General features: G+C 39.6%; 1 protein-coding gene across 6 annotated transcripts in view; it reads right to left on the bottom strand.

The window, feature by feature from the left end:
- Spag9 (sperm associated antigen 9) overlaps positions 1-22,216 on the bottom strand; it is a 142,545-nt gene that overhangs the window by 111,958 nt on the left and 8,371 nt on the right. For all 6 annotated transcript variants that reach the window (XM_076543169.1, XM_076543171.1, XM_076543166.1 and 3 more), the window contains exon 2: positions 7,818-7,938. In XM_076543169.1, the coding sequence (XP_076399284.1) occupies positions 7,818-7,938 (121 nt within the window). The remainder of the gene's footprint in view (positions 1-7,817; positions 7,939-22,216) is intronic.

Raw genomic sequence — 22,216 nt, 5'->3', positions numbered from 1 at the left:
TCCAAATAACTGTGATTAAAAAAAAAAAAATTAAGCGGGGCTGGAGAGATGACTCAGAAGTTAAGAGCACTGGCTGATCTTCCAGAGGACCAGGGTTCAATTCCCAGCACCCACATGGCGGCTCACAACTGTCTGTAATTTCTGTTTCAGGAGATCTGACCCTCTCACACAGACATACATGTAGGCAAACATCAATGTACATAAAATACAAATAAATTATATAAAAAAATTTAAGCTGTGAATACCCTTTAATTCAGTTCCTGTTTCTTTACCTTTTCTTGCTGTCATGTAGAAAAAAAAACTGCAACCAAAATTTCCCCTTTTAAAATAGGAAATGGTCTTCAGAGCAGAACTGGGGAGTTCTAATGACTACTTTTAAAAGAATATACGCTTTGAAACACACCAACCAGGACTGGCACACTCAGTAATTTACAATTAGAGACTTTCCACTGTACAGACAAAAAAATCAGAAACTGAAGCCAATATGGTACTGCACACCTCTAATCTCATCATTCAGGAGACTGAGGCTGGAGGCATGGAGTTTGAGGCCAGCACTGACTATATCTCAAGACCTGTGTAAATAAATAAGAGATAGTATGACAGTCTACAGAAATTTTCATCTCTTAAAAAGCTCTTATTCTTAGGCCTAGATTACCAAGGGTATAAAGCACTAATGATACTAATATTAGTTTTTGCCACCATCTTTTTAAAAATTAAGGGGCTTGGAGCTAGAGAGATGGCTCAGCAGATTAAGGTATGTGCTGCCAAGTCTGACGACTTGAGTTCGATTCCTGGGGCCCACAAGGCAGAAGGAGAGCACCAAATCCTGAAAGTTATCTCTGATTTCCATATGCCTGTCATGGCACATGGGCACAGGCGCGCGCGCGTGTGCGCGCGCACGCGCACACACACACACACACACACACACACACACATATTTGAAGTGTTTTTAATTAAAGGGCTGAGCCAGTGAAATGGCTCAGCTGGCAAGGTACTTCACACACACACACACACACACACACACACACACACACACACACACACACACGATAACCTGAGTTTGATCTCTAGCACCCACAGGTGGAAAGAGAACTGACGCCACAAAATCGTCCTCTGACCACACGTGTGCAACAAACATTCATATCTCACACACACACACACACACACACACACACACACACACACACACAAATTTATCCTTTTTTTTTTAAAAATTAAGGAGCTAAGTAAGAGTTGGGGAAACAGCTCGGTAAAGTGCTTGCCTTGCAAACTTGAATGTGTGAGTTCAATTCCCAGAACTCAGGTGAAAATGCTGGGCAAGAAGACATGCTTATAATTCCAGCACTGGGGAGGCAGAGTCAGGTGGATTCTTGAGGCTCTCTGGCCCATCAATTCAGTCTAATTGGTGAGCTTTAAGTCAATAACCATGTCCCAAAGGAGATGGATAGCATTTCTGAGGATGACATCTAAGGTAGTTCTCCAGCCTTCCAGAGGCATGTGTAAGTGTGTGTATGTGTGTGTGTGTGTGTGTGTGTGTGTGTGTGTGTGTGTGTACATATATATATGCACACGCACAAAACAAAACAAAACCAAAACACCTCATCAGTGAGGGCATGGGCCTTAATCCCAGCACTCAGGAAGCAGAGGCAGGCAGATCTCTGAGTTTGAGGCCAGCCTAAAGCTACACAGAGAAACAATGTCTAGAGGGGAAAATGAGGTATTTTGATTCATTCAGGAAATTTGGGGGAGATAAAGCTAATAAAGCTCCACCACCCCCAAAAAAATGTCAAAATATTTTTGAAAAAGGAAAAGCTGGCCAGGCATGGTGGTGCACCGCACACCTTTAATACCAGCACTCAGGAAGCAGAGGCAGGAGGATCTCTGAGTTTGAGGCCAGCCTGGTCTACAAAACAAGTTCCAGGACTGCCAGGGCTATTACAGGGAAACCCTGTTGTGTGTTTGGGGGGGGGGGGTTGGGGGGGTCGGGACTGGGAGCTGAGAATATAGCTCAGTTGGTAGAATGCTAGTCTATCATGCATCAGGCCCAGAACCACATAAACCGAGGTGGTGGCATACAATTGTGCCTGTGACCCCATCCCTCTAGAGGGAGAAGCAGGAGAGTCAAGAGTTCAGTGTCATCCTTGATTTCAGCCTACTCCTAGTCAACCTGGACTACACATAAGACCCTGTGCTAAAATAACAAAAGATCAAAGAGGACAGGGGACAGACAGACTGCCTTTTATTGCTGTGATACAAAGCACTTACCAAAAGCAACATGGAAAGGGTTTATTGGTTTAGTCATCTCAATCACAGTCCATCACAAGGAGAAGTTAGGGTAGGAACTTGAGTCAGGAATAGAAGCAGAGACTGTAGAGGAATGCTGCTTACTGACTTGCTCTCCAGGTCCACTCAGCCCACTTTCCTCCACAACCCAGGACAACCCGCACACGAGTGGCAATGCCCACACCAATCATTAATCAAGGAAATGCCCTACAGACCTGCCTACAGGCCAATTGGATGATGGCATTTTTCTCACTTGAGGTTCTCTCTTCCCAGATGACTCTAGCTTGTATCAAACTGACTAAAAACTAACTAGCCAGCACATTTGACCCCCTGATCAACTTGACATATGTCACTATCATAACTTTTCCTTTCTTGTTTATCACCAAGATCTCATACTAATATCACAAATATAAAACAGTGTAACTTTCAAAGTTCCAGTCTTTAAAAAATTGAAATACTAAAAGTTCAGACTAAAATATCCAATGTTTCTTAAAGTTCAAAGTCTCTCAACTGTGGGCTCCTATAAAATCAAAAATAAGTTACATCCTTCCTATTCCAAGAGAGAAGAACCAGGGAACAATCAAAGTAAACAAATAAACAAACAAACAAATAAATAATGTGAAATCAAGATTCAGCAGTATAAACTAAATCCTGTAACTCGATGACTGGCATCTGGGATTCACTCACAATCTTCTGGGCTCCAAGGGGTTTGGGAAGATCCACTTCTCTGGCTTTGCTATCCTCAGCACACACAGCTTGTCTGGAAAGCTCAAGTTGGCTCAGTGCTACACCTGCCACTGTCCTTTAGTAGCTGTCCATTGTCCTGGTATCTACAATAAGGCAGGGGTCTCCACTACAGCTGCACACCTTCACTAACTGCCTCTCCTGGACTCTTTTCAGGGACTCCAACCCTGCCACATAGTGCCAAGCCTCAGACTCTCTCTATGATCCCTTCACTCCTGAGGTTTTTCTCTGCAACTGAGGCTGTACCTTTACCAATGGCCTCTTGTGGCCTCTCTTCAGGGACTCCAACCCTGCCACACAGAGGTCAAGCCTCAGCTTCTCTCCATGATCTCTTCATGCCTTCAAAATCATTATCAAGTTCAGCTGCCAAACTGAGATGCAGCCTTACCCCTATGGATCACAGCTTCCCTGTGCTGATCATGAGGAAATACTTCCCAGAAGATTTAACCTCAATGATGTTCATTTCTTGTTAGTCCCAGCAGGGTTTTCTATTGCTACAGACAATTTCACGTGTGCCAGTGTAGCTAAGGTGTACTTTTCAGTGGTGCTAGTCTCTTGTTAGTCACAGCCGATTCTTGAGCCCCAGCTAAGCAGAAACCACAGATTGTTTGTTTTTCAAGACAGGGTTTCTCTGGTTGGCCTGACTGTCCTAGAACTTGCTCTGTAGACCAAGCTGGCCTCGAACTCACAGCAATTCACCTGCCTTTGACTCCCAAGTGCTGGGATTAAAGGCATGTGCCACCACCACCCAGCGAAACCACAGATTCTCAATTCAAATCTATCACACAAGCAGCTCTGATAGAAAATTTGTGGTACTCTCAAACTTTCCTTGAAACATCACAAACCAAGTCTCTATTGTCTGCATTGCTCTCAGTATTCTTATCTTCCAAAATTCCCAGAACAGCTCATTAAGCTCTGAGCACTCAATGGTTTTTCTAGCCCACTGTTCCAAACTCCATGATCCTCCTTAAAACTACAGTCAAGTCTGTCACAGCAATACCTCATAATTCTGGAACTAGTTTGCTTTTTTATTGCTATGACAAAACACCATGATAAAGCAACTTGGGAAGCAAAGGGTTTATTTGAGTTACTCAGCCCAATTACAGGTCATCATGATGGGAAGTCAGGGCAGGATCTCCAAGCAGAGGTCATGGAAGAATGCTGCTTACTGGCTTGCTCCCCATGGCTTCATCAGCTTATTTTGTTATATAACCCAGGAGTGGCATAAATACACATAAATTAAAAAAAAAAGATCAGTGGTAGTTAGTGGTAGACACTTACAGCTCCAGCACCCAGGAAGCTGAAGCTCATGTCTGAACTGTTGAGTATGGTGCCAATGGCATAGACCTGTAATCCCAGCACTTGAGAGGGGATGAAAGGATTCCAAGTTCAAGGCCACAATAGTAAGACCATGTCTCCAAGCAAGAAACAAAACAAGTTTCCAAATCTAAATTAAGCTCAAAACTGTTTTTAATATTTGTAAAGAAATTCCCCCTTCCTTCTATAGAGTATAGTTTTTATTAAAACACTTAATTTTAAAAAATCTTGGAATTAAAATGCAAACATGATAATGAATGCTTCTGAAGAGAGAAATGAAAATGGACTCCACAGTACATGACAATTCCAAAATGCTGTTGTGTTATTCACCAAGCTACAAAACAAACCTAGAACAACGAAAAGGTGAAACTGGAGACCCTCAAAACATGCTCCTGTATTCAACACTTAAGAAGTATGTCTTAAGGCAGAGGCAGATGGCTGTCGAGGCCAGCCTGGTCTACAAAGCAAGTTCCAGGACAGTCAAGGTCATTACACAAAGAAACCCTGTCTTGAAAAACCAAAAAACAAAGTACGTTTTATTTACATTCATTAGAGAGGAGAAAAAAAATTGTTTTGTTTTGTTTTTTTTATTTCAGTGATGAAGAGGGAGAGGGGGAATCTATTACATCTACCTTTTTGTGGAAAAACAACAGTATCTCCTCTCAAAGTGAGACAAATCAAATAAAATTTTGATTTCAGAGGCTGGAAAGACAGTTCAGAGGTTAAGAGCACTTGCTGCTCTTGCAGAGAACCAAGGCTGATTCCCAGTACCCACTTGGTGGCGGTTAACCTGACATCCTCCCTCAGGCACCAGGCTCGAAGGTGCATATACATTTATCAAGGCACTCACACACACACATAAAAATAAAATTTTAATGCAATTTTAAGTATAAAACAAATTTTGCTCTAATTTCTTTCTTATAACAGAAACAGATCACTTGATGTCTAAAAGGATTTTAGACAAGCAATTCTTTTGTTGCTGTTGTTGTTTTCAAGACAGGGTTTCTCTGTAGACTAGGCTGGCTTCTAACCCACAGAGATCCTCCTGTCTCTGCCTCCCCAGTACTGGAATCAAAGGCATGTGTCACCACCATCACCCAGCAACTAGCAATTCTTTTTCAATTAAAAAAATAAAAATCGCCGGGCGGTGGTGGCGCACGCCTTTAATCCCAGCACTCGGGAGGCAGAGGCAGGCGGATCTCCGTGAGTTCGAGGTCAGCCTGGTCTCCAAAGTGAGTTCCAGGAAAGGCGCAAAGCTACACAGAGAAACCCTGTCTCGAAAAACCAAAAAAAATAAATAAATAAATAAAAAATAAAAATCTACTGAAAACTTGGTACTTTGTACAAATCAAAAAAAAATTCATTAAGATAATGAAATTTTGCTTAGTTCTGCTATGTCTTTATTGTGTAGTTCTAGAATACTATATAATTCCTAATATAAAGCTATAATCAATTTAGAATTAAGATATCTCCTATAATCAAACTGTTTTGAGCATGGTGGTTCACACCTGTATTCCCAGCACTTGGGAGGCTGAAAAGATTAGTGTTACGTTCAAGGTCAGAATGGACTACATGAGTTCCAGAAACCTAGGCTACAAAGTAAGACTGTCTTTAAAAAAAAAAAAAAAAACCTCAAATTTTCTTCCTCTTTGAGTATAAAATGTTCAACTCTTAAAATGTACCAAATGCTACAGCCACAAACTCTTCCTCCAGATGTGTGGTTCACACAGTATGATTCCAGTGTGTAGTAGAGCCCACCACAAGTTATCTAAGTGCACAGCCATCTATAAGAGAGTCTACAGCAGAATCAGAAACCACTGACTTCTTAATTAACCAAGGGAGGCTGTAGAACTCTTATGTATCATCAAGCCTAAAAACATGAAGTCAAGGGATATAGCTCATTGTTGGCTCAGGTTAGTTTCTGTAACCAAATGTCTATTGGAACTCCACAGTATCTGCAAAAGAGCACTGTGAATTTTTGGATTCTAGTGTTTGAGCTCCAAATTCCAACTGTTATGCATTTAGCTCAGTTAGGCCCTTCTAGAGTTCTAAAGGATGCATGCACTTAGTTCCATTCTCACATATACTTCACTTTCTGGTGTTGAAAGTTATCCGTAAGGACAAGCAGTTCCTTAACAGCAGATATCACAGCCAGGTATGGAAGAACACACCTAGCACTATGAAGGAGAATGTTTACAACCAGACTAGCTATATGCATAATGAGACCTCTATCTCAGAAAAACAAAACACAATAGTAGGTATTGGTATAAAGCCTTAATGAGTGATGTGAGAAACATAACTAAAATGGGACATGGGCTGGTGATATGGCTCATTTGCCACCAAGCCTGATAACCCAAGTTTGATCCCCAGGAACCACATGGTAGAAAAAGATAATTCCCCCAGGTTATCCTCTGACATCCACATGGACACCATGCCATGTGTGCCCTGCCCCCCAAATAAATATATTTTAAATTTAAAGAGAAAAGGGATCATGAAGTTTCTCACCACTTCTTTTTATAAATTTCACTTTTTAAAATTTGTTCATTTTCATTAGGAAAAGGCAAAATTATCCATGAGAATTGAAATAGTTTAAAAAGTAAAAAATAACATGAAATTGCATTAAAAATGAATCTGAGGGGTTAAAGAAATTGGCTCAGCAATTAAGAGCACTTGCTTGCTACTCTTCCCAGAGTTGGGTTCCCAGGTGCTATCTGGGAGCACATGGTAGCTTACAACCATCCTTAATTCCAGTTCCAAGGGATCTGATGCCCTCTTCTGATCTGCAAGGACACCAGGCATGCACACAGTACACATATATGCATGTAAGCAGGCAAATACTCACACACATTTAAAAAAAAAAAACAAAAACTAAAAACAATTTTAATTATTTTTTTTAAATGAGATGGGCGGTGGTGGCACACTCCTCTAATCCCAGTACTGGGGAGTCAGAGACAGGTGGATCTCTGATCTCTAGACTATAGAGCAACCCTGTCTCAAAAAAAAAAACCAAAAGAATCTGAAAAAAGGAACTTCTCTTTCCCTAAATTACTTTTACTTTTTCAACAAAAAGGAACAAAAGAAGTTTCAGTCACTTTATACATACTTCAAGGCTAGTTTCTCTCTTGGTAAACTTCAAAGCAATACAGAAACAATGGAACTCTGAGCAGAACTGCTCCACATATGGGTATCTGCATAACAAAGACAGCAGAATGCTAGCTCCAAACAGGCAGACAGCACAACTGAAGAAGTCAGTCTAGCAGGTATCTCTGACTCAGCCTTTTCTACATAGCTTGGTGTCATATGAGATGGGAACAAAAAGGAATTAATACCAGCACCCCGATCTCACACTTGATTCTGTGATGACAATTTCGAGCACATATTTGGAGCCCTTGTCAAATGTCAGGGTGAGTCATTCGCTGTATAGGGGTCTACTCTTTAATGAGTACTTATGAGGAGAAAAGCATTGTACTTACTCTGGTCAGCATAGTTTTTTGCTTTAAGTTCAAGTTGTCTGGTTTGAGATTCCAGAGATTCCACTCGGGTCTGTAAATCCTTCTTTTCCTGTTCCTGAGAGTCTTCAAATTCAATGAATTTCTAATAAAAAACAACAACAGACATTTTCAGCATTGAAATGAAATCTCTTTTATATTTTCAACACCTGTGCTTCAGAGATAACTATTAGGGGCTGGAGGGATGGTTCAAGGTCCAGAGGACCCCAGTTCTAGTTCTAGCACCCACATGGCAGCTGGCATCCTTCTGGAACTTCAGTCCCAGAGGATCCGATACCCAATTCTGGCCTCCAAAGGCACCAGCACACATGACGTATACAGACATACATGCATGCAAAAACCCCAACACAACAACAACAAACAAGAGCTGGCAATATGGCTCAATCAAGGCATCTACCACCAAGCCTGACACCCTAAATTTGATTCCCAGGATCCACATGGCAGAAGGGGAAAACTAACTCCTGAAATTTGTCCTTTGACCTGTGCATGTAAGCTATCACACACAAAATAAATTTTTAAAAGAATTATATGTGTATGTGTGTGTGTGTGTGTGTGTGTGTGTGTGTGTGTGTAGTATCTAAGATATCTCAAAATCATGAAATTGAGTTGATTATAAGTTTCTCTAATAATTATACCTAAAACCTCCAAATACAGAAGTAAAAATACAACAATTTATTTAGTTAAGGTGTTATCATTTCACATAATAGACATCCCAAAGGGAATACATATATCCCACTACAACTAAATCTTTTAGTATACTTGCATATTCATTGAGTTGAAAACAAATCTTTAATCCATAGTATGTACAGAAGATATAAAAGAATAACAGAATAATTCATATTTGCTAAGTGATTATTTAACAAGAGATATTGGGGTCAGGGTGTAGCTCAATAGTATTGTGCTTGCCTAACATATAGGAGGTAGGGGGTTCTATTCACAGCACTGCAAAAAACAAGTAAATAAATAAGAAGGAAAGATCAGCAATAAGTAATTTTGTGAATTTATCTGATGTAGGTTTAAATTAAAAAAAGAACCCGGGCTAGAAATAACACTACCAATCAAATATAATTTAAGAAAAAATTGGTTAAATGAAATCATTAAATCTCAGTCTCCATCTTATCTGCTAGATCAGCAGCGTCTGACAACTGGTTTCTTCTTCTGTTTGGCTTTCCTTATTTCCCTTCTATTTTCTAGTTGCTCTTTCTTGGTACTCTTTACTGGTTACTTCTCAATTTCTTCACATTGAAGTGCTCCATCCTTGGACACATTTTCTGTTCCATTTTTTGTTTCTTTGTTATAATTTTAAAACTTACTTATATATAAGTCTATGCACATGTGTCACTACATGTGTGCTGGAGGTTGGAGAACAATATTGTGGAGTCTATTCTCTCCTTTCACCTTTAGATGAGTTCTAGGGATGGAACCTAGGTCTCCAGCTTGCATTGTTGCGAAGCAATGCCTTTATCTGCTGATCTTAATAGCCCAGTAAATTGTTTTTTGAAGCAGGACCTTACTATGTTGCCAAGGTAGCCTAAAGCTCACAATCCTCCTGCCTCCTGGGAATTGAACTCGGGACTTCTGGAAGAGCAGGAAGAGCAGTCAGTGCTCTTAATCTCTGAGCCACCTCTGCAGCTGGAGCTCATCTACTTTCACTGCTTTAAATGATAATTGTATGCTGACAGCTTCTAAATTTCTATCTCTAGTATAAACCTAAACTTCAAATGTGTATGTCTACAGCCTATTTACTGGGCAAAATCAGTTAGATTCTAATAAACACCTTAAACTTAGTGTGTTGAAAACCTACCTGATCCTCTCTTGGTCTCTGATTCATTAAGTGACTGCATTCATGCCTAGAACTTTAGAGTCAGCTTTGACACTTCTCTTTCCTTAATAGCTCTTACCAGATCTATCAGCAAGTCTGACTCATATCTCACTCCTTTTCATTATCTCCATTACAAGTTTGATCTGTGCCACCATTATCTACTATATGAATTATTGCTCTAGCATTCACCTCTTGAATGGTCTCTTCACTTTCACCCTGATCCTCTAGAATGCAGAATAGTGAGGAGGATCCTTTTAAAGGAAGTCAGACCTGATAGTTTAAATTATCTACTACAGAGCTTACAATGGGCCTCTTGGAACCCACACAACCTTTTCCCACCATCCTACTTGTTTGATCTCCCGCTCCTTGTAAGTATCTGTAGTATTCTGAGGCTTAGGGAGTGAGTAAGCCTCTGCACTTGTTTCCTGCTATTTGGAATTCTCCTACCCAGATAACTAATGGCTTGCTCCCTCTCTACTGCCCTCATGCCTTTGTTCAGACATCACCTTCTTAGGGAGACTTTCTCATCTCCCTATCTCCCCTCCTTACTCTTCTTTAGAGCAATTATTCCCAAACCCCATACTCAAAATTTTAGTAATTGACCTTATTTACTATGTGCCTATTCTTGCCACAATGTAGGTTCCATAAAGGCATCGCTGTATGTCCTGATGTAATGCTAGTGGGGAAAGTAATGACAGCATACAGCAAGTTCTAAAATGTTTGTTAAACGAATCAATAACAAAAGTTGCAGAGTAAAAACTGAAATTTATATAAAAATGTTATAAATTACAAAGAGAAACCTTATGATTTACTGGCTGTGGAATATAGCTCAATAATAGAGCACTTTCCACAGAACTGACCAAAAAACAAAACGAAAAAAACCAAAGAACCACAAAACTGAAGAGAGAAAAATTAAGTTTCACTAAGTACACACTCCTCCCCACTAGTCTGTTCCCTTCTTTGAGTACTCCCCTTCTGCTTTCAAGTTGCGTGCATGTGTGTGCAGTGAAGAAGTCCATGTTCTGCTGGAGAGAACACAGGATCTTCTAAGTTTCTTCCTCCCATTACCTTCCCTGGTTTCCCCATCTCCTCTCCCTGTAAATCTCTTCCTCTTCCCTCATAGTTTTCATCTCATAGATCTGTACATACATATATATTCACATTGAAATCTAAATTTCACAAATGAGAGAAAACAAGATACTTGTCTCTGTGACTCTGACTTATTTCACTTAACATGATCTTCAGTTCCATACAATTTCCCACAAATAACAATTTCCATTCCTTTTTATGGCTGAATAAAATACACACACATACTTTTCTTTATTTTTTTTTATCTATTGACTGGTTCCATATCTTAGTTATTATAACTAGTATAACAATAAACATTCATTGGTTTGGTTTTTTTAATTATTTAAATTTATTATAACTAGTATAACAATAAACATTCATTGGTTTGGTTTTTTTAATTATTTAAATTTATTTTATGTGCATTGGTGTGAAGGTGTCAGATCCACTGGAACTACAGTTACAGACAGTTGTGAGCTGCCATGTGGGTGCTGGGAATTGAACCCGGGTCATCTGGAAGAGCAGCCAGTGCTCTTAACCACTGAGCCATCTCTCCAGTCCCAACATTCATTAGTTTTAAAATGCTTTTTTGTTTTTGTTTTTGTTTTTGGAGACAGGGTTTTACTGTGTAGCCCTGGCTGTCCTGGAACTCTCTCTGCAGACCAGGCTGTCCTTGAACTCACAGAGATCCACCTGCCTCTGCCTCCTGAGTGCTGGGATTAAAGGCCTGTGCCACTGCCTCACAGCTTAAAGTGCCATTTTTTAATCCTTTACTGACTTCATTAATCCTTAAGCTTTTTCTTTTCTTATTTTTTCTATTTTGTTTGTTTGTTTCAGGCAAGATCTCACTATGTAGCCTTTGACCATATAGAACTACTATATATTTCAAGCTGGCCTCAAACTTGAGGCAGTTCTATTGCTTAGGCCTTGCAAGTGCCAGGACTTTAAACACAAGCTACCACATCCAACCCAAGCTATTCAATCACTACAGAAAACACTTTTCTGTCTAGACACAATGTCTTCCTGTGAGAAAATTTCTCTCCCTGTTTCATGTTAATTCCCTTCAGTCCATGTAATCTGACTGGTAGTGACTCTGTCTCCCTAGGGAGAGATAACCCAGACTGCTCAAGGTCCTTTCTGGGACATTGGCCAATTATTAGGAAAACTACTACCTGTTTTTTTTTTTAAAAATATTGTTGTTGCTGTTGTTGTTATTGTTAATATAATCATTGGTGTGTGCACATGTGTGTGTGTGTGACTGTGATGTATGGAAAAGGGAGCTCACATGTGTCACAGAATGCAGAAGCCAGAGAACTTTGTGGAATCAATTCTTTCCTTCTACAAAGGTTCCTAGATTACAAAGATCAAACTCAAGTTGCAAGGTTTACTGCAGCAAGTGATACACCATCTCACTAGCCCTGAGGCTCTTATAATCTGTACACAACAGCATTTTGTGCATCATAAATAGGATTTTAGGAGCTTCACCCTAATTCACGTTTTTGTTGTTGTTGTTATATGCCACCATGCCTGCCAGCCAGAGACGTTTAAAAAAAGAAACAACTCTAAATAGATGCTAATGTTTTAATATGACTTTCCTCTTTCCAATGGCATGATTTTATAAAGCTAGTCACCCTGAAGTATACTTGGCTACTAGCATCAGAACAATCATGGTGAAGTGAGAATTAACAAAATCATGGTGAGAAGGAAGCAGTTTTTCTAATTACTAAATGACTTTACTTCTGCGAATTCTGGCTATCTACCCCCAGCATAACAGTTTGTTGTTCATTTCCAATATGCTATAGCATAAATCCTCTCCCTATTCCTCTCTGCCTCTGTCTCTCTCATACACTCTTTTGAGTAAGGCAGGAAAACAATAAGAGCCTGTAAGTGGGAATTTTCAATATGTAAAATAAATACATCTTCCACTAGACACCCTTTTCCATCTTAACAGCTACCAGGTCAGCAACAATATTGATGCAACTTCTGACAGAAGTCTCCTGGGAGCAACTAGACACTGCTTTTAAAAAAAAAAAAAAGGTAGTGGACAATACCAACTTATGTCAGGATCTAAAAAAGAATCAGCAAGATGCCTCTATGCCCAGCTGGCTTATAGGGGACTGTTTTGCCCTACTGTTCTATAGAAAAACAAATGAATTATTTGAAAAGGTAAACTCTCAAAGTTTAAAAAGAAAAAATCCTCAGAGACTGCTGTTCTCTAGAGTAAGATACAGGAGGCCAACAAAAGTTGGAGAATCCTTTAAATAGTACTTTGAGTATAACAATTGTCTAAAAACTAGCACCACCAAATAACAGGCTAACTTGCTGCCAGACATCCTCCAAGACAAACACTCTTACTTATTCTGTAGAGTAGGGGGAAGAAATTATTCCCATTATATAATCATTATCCATTTTTAGTTAATTCCACACCAGCATGGAATATATCATACAACAACAAAGGTGAATCTCAGCGTTGTATCAAAGCCCCATCTCAGAAAACTGAAAAGGTAATGCTGGATCTGGGGAGGTAGTGGGCAAAGTACTGGTTGCATAAGCCTGAGGACCTGTGTCCAGATGCCCAGGACTCACCACAACACCAGATGCAGTGGTTCATGAACGAGCTAATACTCAGAGCACACTAGTCAGGCAGTCTAGACAAATCAGTGAGCTTCAGATTCAGTAACAGACTCCTTAAAAGACAAGTTAGAATTTATATTGCTTCAACTGATGTATAAAGCCTTTCCCCTTATAAACAGTTCTGGGTTGGGTTTGTTTTTTTTTTTCTTTTTAATGTTTGTCTTCATACTGGGGAATTGTGAAAAATGTTTTAGTAAGATTCTTGCTTCAATGTCTTTAGGAAAACAATTAAGCCCTAAACTCTGGTGCTATATACAAACAAAAAAGGTAAAGAGTGATGAGAAAGAAACCAGGATATCAACATCTGACCTACACCTACACACACACACACACACACACACACACACACACACACACACACACACACACAAAGGGGGACAACAACTACTGCACATTAAAGAAACTCTAAAATGTATAATTATATGGATCACTGTCTTTGGATTTGAACTGAAACACCAAACTCCATACAATCATACTTTTAAGACAACTGGGAAAAGGTAGACACTGATGAACTCTATGGCTCCAGCATGGTGGTTGTGATGGTCTGAATGAAAATGGCCCTCACAGGCTCATATATTTGAATGCTTGGACACTGGCAATGGAACTGTTTTGGAAGGAGTACAAGGATTAGGAAGTGTGGTTTTCAAAAGCCCATGCCAGGCTTAGATGTCTCTCCTCTCTCTCTCTCTAGCTAGCTCTCAGCTACTGTTCCAGTGCCTGTATATGTAGCCATGCTATCTGCCCTGACAATAATGGACTAAACCTCTGAAACTCTAAGCAAGTCCCCAACTAAATGTTTTCCAACAAAAGAGTTGCCTTGGTCATGGTGTCTCTTCACAGCAAAAGGACAGGGACTAAAACAGTAGCTCTCACCTGTAATCCTAGCACTAAGGAAGCTGAGCCAGAAGGACTCTCATCAGTTTGAAGCCAGTCTAGGCTGCACAGTGAGCTTTAAGCTAGCATGGACTATTGACTTAGACTTTGTCTCAAAAAACAAACAAATGAACAGTATATGGGCTGTGCCTGGTGGTAAAGGCCTATAGTCACAGCTACCAAAGAGTATGAGGCAGAAAGATTACAAGTTCAAGCAGACCTTGCCTGTGCTACACAGTGAATTCAAGGCCGGACAGGGCTGTTTACTGAGTCTGTTTAAAAGTTAAAAAAAAAAAAAAAAAAAAAAAGCAAAAGGTGATAGGTAAATACCATAGTGACAGACTGTTTGCCTACCATTTTCATTCAAAGCCCTGGACTGAGCCAAAACAAAACCAAAACAAAACAAAACAAAAAAAAAACAAAAAACAAAAAACAATAACGCTCCACTATTCAGAATAATCATTTCTCAGCGGTGGTGGCACACAACTTTAATCCCAGCAAATGGGATGCAGAGGCAGGTGGATCTCTGTGAGTTCCAAGCCAGCCTGGTCTACAGAGCGAGATCCAGAACAGGCACTAAAACTACACAGAGAAACCCTGTCTCGAAAAACAAACAAGCAAAACAAACAAACAAAAAAGAATAATCATTTCTAACTTGTAGGCCTGATAATGGTATGAGTTATTATTTTTATACCCTAGAGATACACCAGTATGTAGTTTTTGGTATGCTTTATAGTGGAGTTGGGCTTGGTACCACAAACCTATAATTCCAGCACTAGGGAATTTAAGGACAACATGAGTTACATAATGAGACCTTGTCTCAAAAAAAATTATAGTGGAGATATAAAATTCAGTGAGTAGAGGCCCACATGAAGCAGTATTAATTTAATGTTAAATTGTTGAAGTTACCAAGTAATGGTACATGCCTTTAATTCTAGCATTTGTGAGGTAGAAGCAGTTGGATCTCTGACTTCCAGGACAACCAGGGCATGCAGAGAAACTCTAATCCAAACCAAACCAAAACAAAAATCTGTTCAAGTTAGCCAGGCATGTTGGCACATGCCTTTAATGCCAGCACTCTGGCTGGGTGGTGGTAGCACATAATTCCAGTACTCCAGAGGCAGAGGTAGGCAATCTCTGTGTCTGTGAGTTTGAGGCCAGCCTGGTCTACACAACGAATTCCAGGACAGCCAGAGCTACATAGAGAAACTCTGTCTTGAAAAACAAACAAACAAATCTCAGCACTCTGGAGGCAGAGGAAGTAGATCTGAGTTCAAGGACAACCTGATCTACATAGTGAGTTCCAGGACAGCTGAGGCTACATGGTGAGACCTTGTTTAAAAAAATAAAAAACAAAGAAGGATAATAAACGGTTATCAGACACTTGAAACTACAACCTGAAAAGAAGAGAAACCAAAACTATTAGGAAAAGTGGAAAGGGAATTCAGAGGGAAAAGACAAAGCAGGGACAAATGAAAACTATAATTAATAGAGTCAAAGACAGAAAAGTCACTGCTCCCATAGAACCAGAACAGTAGGCTATTTTTAAAAGAGGGAGGGGAAGAGAAAACAAGAATTAAAAGGAGCTCTCAAAAATCTAAAGTATAAAGAAGAAGCAAACACATTTTCTTTCTTAAAAACTATTTATTCCTTAGGGTAACCAGTTGGCAACAAGAAATACATCTGTATAAGAAAGCCTAGCTGTCATGTGCTGAAGGAAAATAAGTCAGAATAGCACCATTTCCCTATCCTCAATAAATTAATGGGACATATTGGGTTACTCTTCAGATTTTGCTGGGTATCTCATAAACACTTTTACAATCAGTCTTTTAAACCAGACTTTATAATTGCTCCCACCTGAATGATGGTTTTAATGGACTATAATATAAAGGCTATCAAAAAAGCATAATTCAGGCTGTTTGCAAACACACACACACACACACACACACACACACACACACACACACACACACACACGGTGCTATTGTGTTCCCTAAAATATTTGTACACCCTAATAAACTTATCTGGGGTCAGAGAACAGAACAGCCATTAGATATAGAGGCCAGAAAATGGTGGCACACACGCCTTCAATCCTAGCATTCCAGAGGCAGAAATCCATCTTGAACTCCAATGAGTTCAAGGCCACACTGGAAACAGCCAGGCATGGTGACTCACGCCTTCAATCCCAGGAAGTGATGGCAGAAAGCAGAAAAGTATTTAAGGCGTGAGGATCAGGAACTAGAGTCAGGTGCTAGTGGCACACACCTTTAATTGCAGCACTCAAGAGGCAGAGGCAGGTGGATCTCTGAGTCTGAGGACAGCCTGGGCTACAGAATGAGTTCAAGGCTACACAGAGGAACCCTGTTTCAAAAAAAAAAAAACCTTTAAAAAAAAAAAAAAAGGTCCTTGGTTGCTCTGGTAAAGAATCCTGGTTCAATTTCCAGCACCCACATGGTGATTCACAACTATCTGTAACTCTAGTCCCAGGAGACGCAGAGCCCTCTTCTGACCTCCTAGGTACCAGGCACACTTGTGGTGCACTTACATACATTCAAGTAAAACACTCATACACATAAAATAAATTTAAAAAATTTAAATAAAGAAAATCTATTCAATAAACTAAGATTTAGTGCATAGTTTGAAGCATTTATTTTAACTGTTCAAATCTCAATACAGCTAAATGTCATGGTACAAGCTTTAGCAACTGGAAGGTAAAGGCATGCTGATTGATCTCTTTATACCAAGTTCCAGGTCAGCAAGGGCTGCACAGTGAGATTCTGTCTCAAAAAGAAAAAAACATATACATACATACAATTTCTGCCCAACCACTAGGCAGAGATGGGTAAAACTGAGTAAACTGATTGAATTCCTTGAATTCCTATTCCAATATGAAAGTATACATTAAAGAATTAAAAAACAAAGGGACTGGGAAAGTAGCACATACCTATAATTCCAGCATTCTTGAAGCTAAGAATTGGAACCTCAGTACGAGGAGGGTTTAGGTAGGAGTGCCAATGAGTTCAAGGCCATCCAAGACTATGGTGTGAGACCTTGTCTCCAAAACAAAGCCACAAATGAGTGACTGCTTTCTTTTTATTCTTGATTTAAAACAAAACAAAATATGGTCTCATGTAGCCCAGGCTGGCTTAAAACTAGGTTATGTAGGTAAGTTTGGCCTTGAGTTCCTCATCTCCTGCCTCAACTTCCCAGTGGATGGGATGATGGGGGTGAACCACAACACCTAACCCAATACTGCATTTAAAAAAAAAAGATTTATTTTTGTTTTATGTACATGAAGTGTTTTGCCTTCATGTATGTAAGTGCACTGCATGCATCCCTGGTGTCTGAGGTCAGAAGAGGCATCAGATCCCCTGCAACTGGAGTTACAGATGGTTGTAGCTGGTAGGAATTGAACTTGGATCCTCTGGAACAGTAGTGATTGTTCTTAACCTCTGAGGCAACTCTTCAGCCCCCAATATCGCAAATTTTAAAACAAAATATCTGTAAACTATTCCTATGTAATATAATGTAAGTAGTGTCTGAAAAACCTATACTTCAGTCACAGTTTTTCTGTCTATAAAAAAGTCAAAAAACTTTTGGAAGAACTTTTTGGAAGTTTTAGCATAACTTGGCACCAACAGTAAGGGACAAAAATTTGAATGCACAAAGAGAACTTTAAATGCTTAGGCTTAGCAATTTGACCTTTAGATATTTATCCATTTAACCAACAAAATCTTAACAAGTGCCCACTGAATCCCCAGTTTGGTGGAATAAAAGCAATAGTCTGATATGATAGATGAGGTGCTAAGAAACGGGAAAGACACTTGGTTGTGGGAGGATATGATGAAACCACCATAATCCATAGTTGGGTGTTCCTAAAAGGCAATCCAGAATTGCATCCTGAACAACAAATACAATCAATCAGTTGACAGGTAAAATTGAGGAGGCAAGAAAACTTAACTGCTAAGCCTGACAACTTGAATTCAATCCCAGGAACCCACATGATCGAAGGAGAGAGCAGATTCCCCTAAGTTGTCTTCTGACTGCCACATACACACCGGTAACATGTGCATGGCCCTCTCAACGTGCACAATACATAAATACAATTTTTTTTTTTGTTTTTTCGAGACAGGGTTTCTCTCTGTGTAGTTTTGGTACCTATCCTGGAACTCGCTTTGTAGACCAGGCTGGCCTCGAACTCACAAAGATCCGCCTGGCTCTGCCTCCCAAGTGTTGGGATTAAAGGCATGCGCCACTGCCCGGCCATAAATATAATTTTTATAAATTTTTAAATTTTATAATTTTTAAAAAATTAAAATTAGAGTGCTAGGGGGAAAAACAGGTTTTATGAAGGCCAGAAGAGAATACAAAATATTATTTGAGTGTGGCTCAAAATGGACAGATGAAACTCACAAGAGAGGGACATCTACATTCAAAACCTTCTATTTAGGAACTTAAGTAATTTTAAGAAATTTGGCTAGAGCCACTAAGAGTTTTTAAGTATGGAGATTATCTGATCAGATTTCCTTGTTTTCTCCTTTTAGTACTGCAAATGAATCCAGGGTATGGCACATGACTGGCAAATGCTCTACCTCCAAACTACACACCAGTCCCAGACTTCCATTTTGGGGAAATGGGAGCTTTCTATGTTGCCAATACTGGAAACAAAAATCAGTCCTTTATTCAGAAATGCTCAGCACTTCCTTTGCGCCAGTTATGGAAAGTGGTGAATAGAAAGTTTCTGCTCTGAGAAGGTAACATGCAGAAAGAGAGAGGTTGATAGCCTGTACCACACTGGTAGAAATGGACTTGGAAAAAAAGTGAGACCCCAAATACTACAACAAAGGAAAGTCAAGCCGTCCATGCTTGTAATCTCAGCTATCTGGAAGACTAAAGCAGGTAAATGAGCTCAGGAATTTAAGACTGGCTTAGGCAACATGCCACCCTTCCCCACCCCAAAAGAAATAGGAAAATAGGACAGTGAAACAAAGTAGAAATGCCTGGAAAGTGAAGGCAGAAGAGTCAGAAGTTTCAAGTCTGGGGGCTACATGAGATTTTATATATATACAGAAGTGAGGAGGAAGAGGTCAGGTAGGATGGTAAGATGGTGGTATCCTCCACAAAGACAGAGAACAAAGGAAAAGCATACTTTGGGGAGTTAAGTTCATTTTTAAAGATGATGGAAAACATTCAATAGGCAATGTGACTAGACCTACAACTCCAGAGAGAAGAGAATGACTATATTCCTACCAAGGACCTATCCATTTTGGAATAATGAACAATGGTAATTAAATCCATGGAAATACAGAGTATCAGCTAGGGGTATGCAGAGTGAAAATAAAAAGACCTGTGAAAGAATGTCAAGGAAAGCAAACACTAACATGAATATGGAAAATTCACAGTGGTCAGATACCAGAGGGAAAAAAAACAAGAGATTTTCAAGTAGCACAGCCTGAATATAAGCCCTTGATTTGATTCTCAGCTCTGCAAATGTCTCTTATTGGAAAGAGTTGCCAAAAAAGTTAAACTTTGCTGGAAAATCAAGTTTGAAAAGGAATAAGGCCAAAAATAAAAGAAATTCATTTATGAAAAAGTAATATACTTTTCAAAGTTTTCTAGACTCTTGAAGAGAAATTCTAAAATGTTAAAAAGTTTCAGACCTAAAAATTTATTCTAGTTGCCTCCATCAAATGTAACCTCTTTATAAGCTTATTCTGTCTATCCTGCCTGCTTCTTTATTCTATCATCCTATTTATTTCCTGAATCGCATCTACAATAATCTGCAATCTAGTGTTTTTATTTACTTTTTCTCCTCTTTTTAGGTGAAGGGTGGGCTCTAACTACATAGATCATATCTCATAGCCTGGAGCCTGTGAGCCTCTAGCTTGAGTACATGTAGCTACCATGCTAGCTAAAATCCCTCTCCCTCTCTCCCTCCTTATTCCCTTGCTCCTCTCTCTGCCAAACTAGGAATCAAACCCAGGGCCCAGCCCTGTACATGTTAATCAAACACTCTACCATTACTAGTACTAAGAAAAGCACAAGTTAGTCCCTCCCCGCCTCTTTATTTAGACAAGGTCTCACCAGGTAGACTCAGCTGTCTTGGAACTCACAATGTAGACCAATCTGGCCTTGAATTCAGATATCTGCCTTCCTCTACTTCTCAAGTACTGAGATTAAGAGCATGTGCCACCACACCTACCTTTGGTCTTTTGTTGCCCAGACTGACTTTCAACCCATTATGGAGCTGAAGATGACTTTGAACTCCTAACCTGATCCTCTTGCATCGACTTCCACAAGTTAGGGTACAAGAGTACACCACCAAGACCAGCCATACTCTTAACTTCAAATTAATATTGTTTTATAAATGTCAATTTTAAATTTCTTTTTTCAAGACAGGGTCTTATATGTAGCTCTAGGTGTCCTTGAACTCACTATGTAGACCAGGCTACCTCGAACTCATAATAGAGATCTGACTACCTCTGCATCCAGAGTTCTTGGGTTAAAGACATATACCACTATAGCTGGACAGATTTAAATTTCTTATAGAAGTAGCTAAATTACAACCATTTCCTCTTTTCCTTGTGGTTATACTAATGTAGTATACATATATATAAATAACTTGGGCTGATGAGCCAATCCACAAGTAAAGGTGCTCGTCTACTAAATCTGGGGACCTGAGTTCAATCCTTAGAATCCACAAAAAAGTAGAGAGAACCACATCCTCTGATGTACACACACACACCTAGCACACAGACATCATGCACTCACATAGAATAATTTTAAAACATTTTTTTTTTCGAGACAGGGTTTCTCTATGTAGCTTTGCACCTTTCCTGGATCTCGCTCCATAGACCAGGCTGGCCGTGAACTCACAAAGATCCGCCTGCCTCTGCCTCTTATTCATCTCTGTAACATATACCATGTTCATAAATTAATGCAAAGGCAGGCACGGTTGACACATCTGTAATGCTAACAACTGGGAGGTGGAAGCAGGAGATCCTGAGTCCAATGTCAGCCACTACAATTTAGCAAGTCTGAGGCTAGTCTGAGCTATATAAAACACTGTCTCAAAAACACTCAAAAAAAATTTAATTCAAGCCAAGTGTGGTAATGCATTACTTGTATTTCAGAACTTTCAAGGTAGAGGAAGAAAATCTCAAGTTTGAGACCATAGTGGGACACACAGTAAAACCTTGCCTCAAATTTTTTAAGTTAATTCAAATGAAACTTTGGTGACACTAGAAATATTCTCAAATCTAAATATGTTGTCGTACCAAGAAAAGTGTCAGAATGTATATTTATTTTGAAATGGTTCAGCAATAAAAAGAAGTATGTGTATGTGAGCCAAGAAAGCTCAACAGGGAAAGAAAGGCACTTGCCATGCAAGCCTGGCAGCCTGAGTTTGATCCCTGGAACCCATCTAAAGGTGGAAGGAGGGAACCAACTCCACAAAATTGTCCTTTAACCTACACACAAAAAACACAACTAGCAAATGTGTATGTACACATCAATACCTTGACATTCACATGTCAGGGTGAATACAACTACTGAATCTTGATAGTGAGTATATAGATATTCAGTGAGTGGATTTTTAATTTGTGTATATATGTCAACTTTTTCCTAATAATAAACAAATGGGATAGCTGACCAAAATGCTTTACTGATTTTGGGGCTGGAGAGATGGCTAAGCTGTTAAAGAACACATGTTCTTGCTCTCCCAACTTTAGTTCCCAGCCACCCACACCAAGCAGCTCATATCCACTTGTTAACTTCAGCTCCAGGGGCTCCAACACCCTCTTCTGGACTACAAGGGCACCTGCACTCTCATGCACATTACCACATATGACACATACATACCTAATTAAAAATTAAATCTTAAAAAATAAAAATAAAGCCGGGCGGTGGTGGCGCACGCCTTTAATCCCAGCACTCGGGAGGCAGAGCCAGGCGGATCTCTGTGAGTTCG

This window comes from Peromyscus maniculatus, chromosome 8 (genome assembly GCF_049852395.1).
Source record: "Peromyscus maniculatus bairdii isolate BWxNUB_F1_BW_parent chromosome 8, HU_Pman_BW_mat_3.1, whole genome shotgun sequence".
Classification (NCBI taxonomy): Eukaryota; Metazoa; Chordata; class Mammalia; order Rodentia; family Cricetidae; genus Peromyscus; species Peromyscus maniculatus.
The sequence above is the reverse complement of the archived record's forward strand: the minus strand, read 5'-3'. Positions and strand labels throughout refer to the sequence as shown.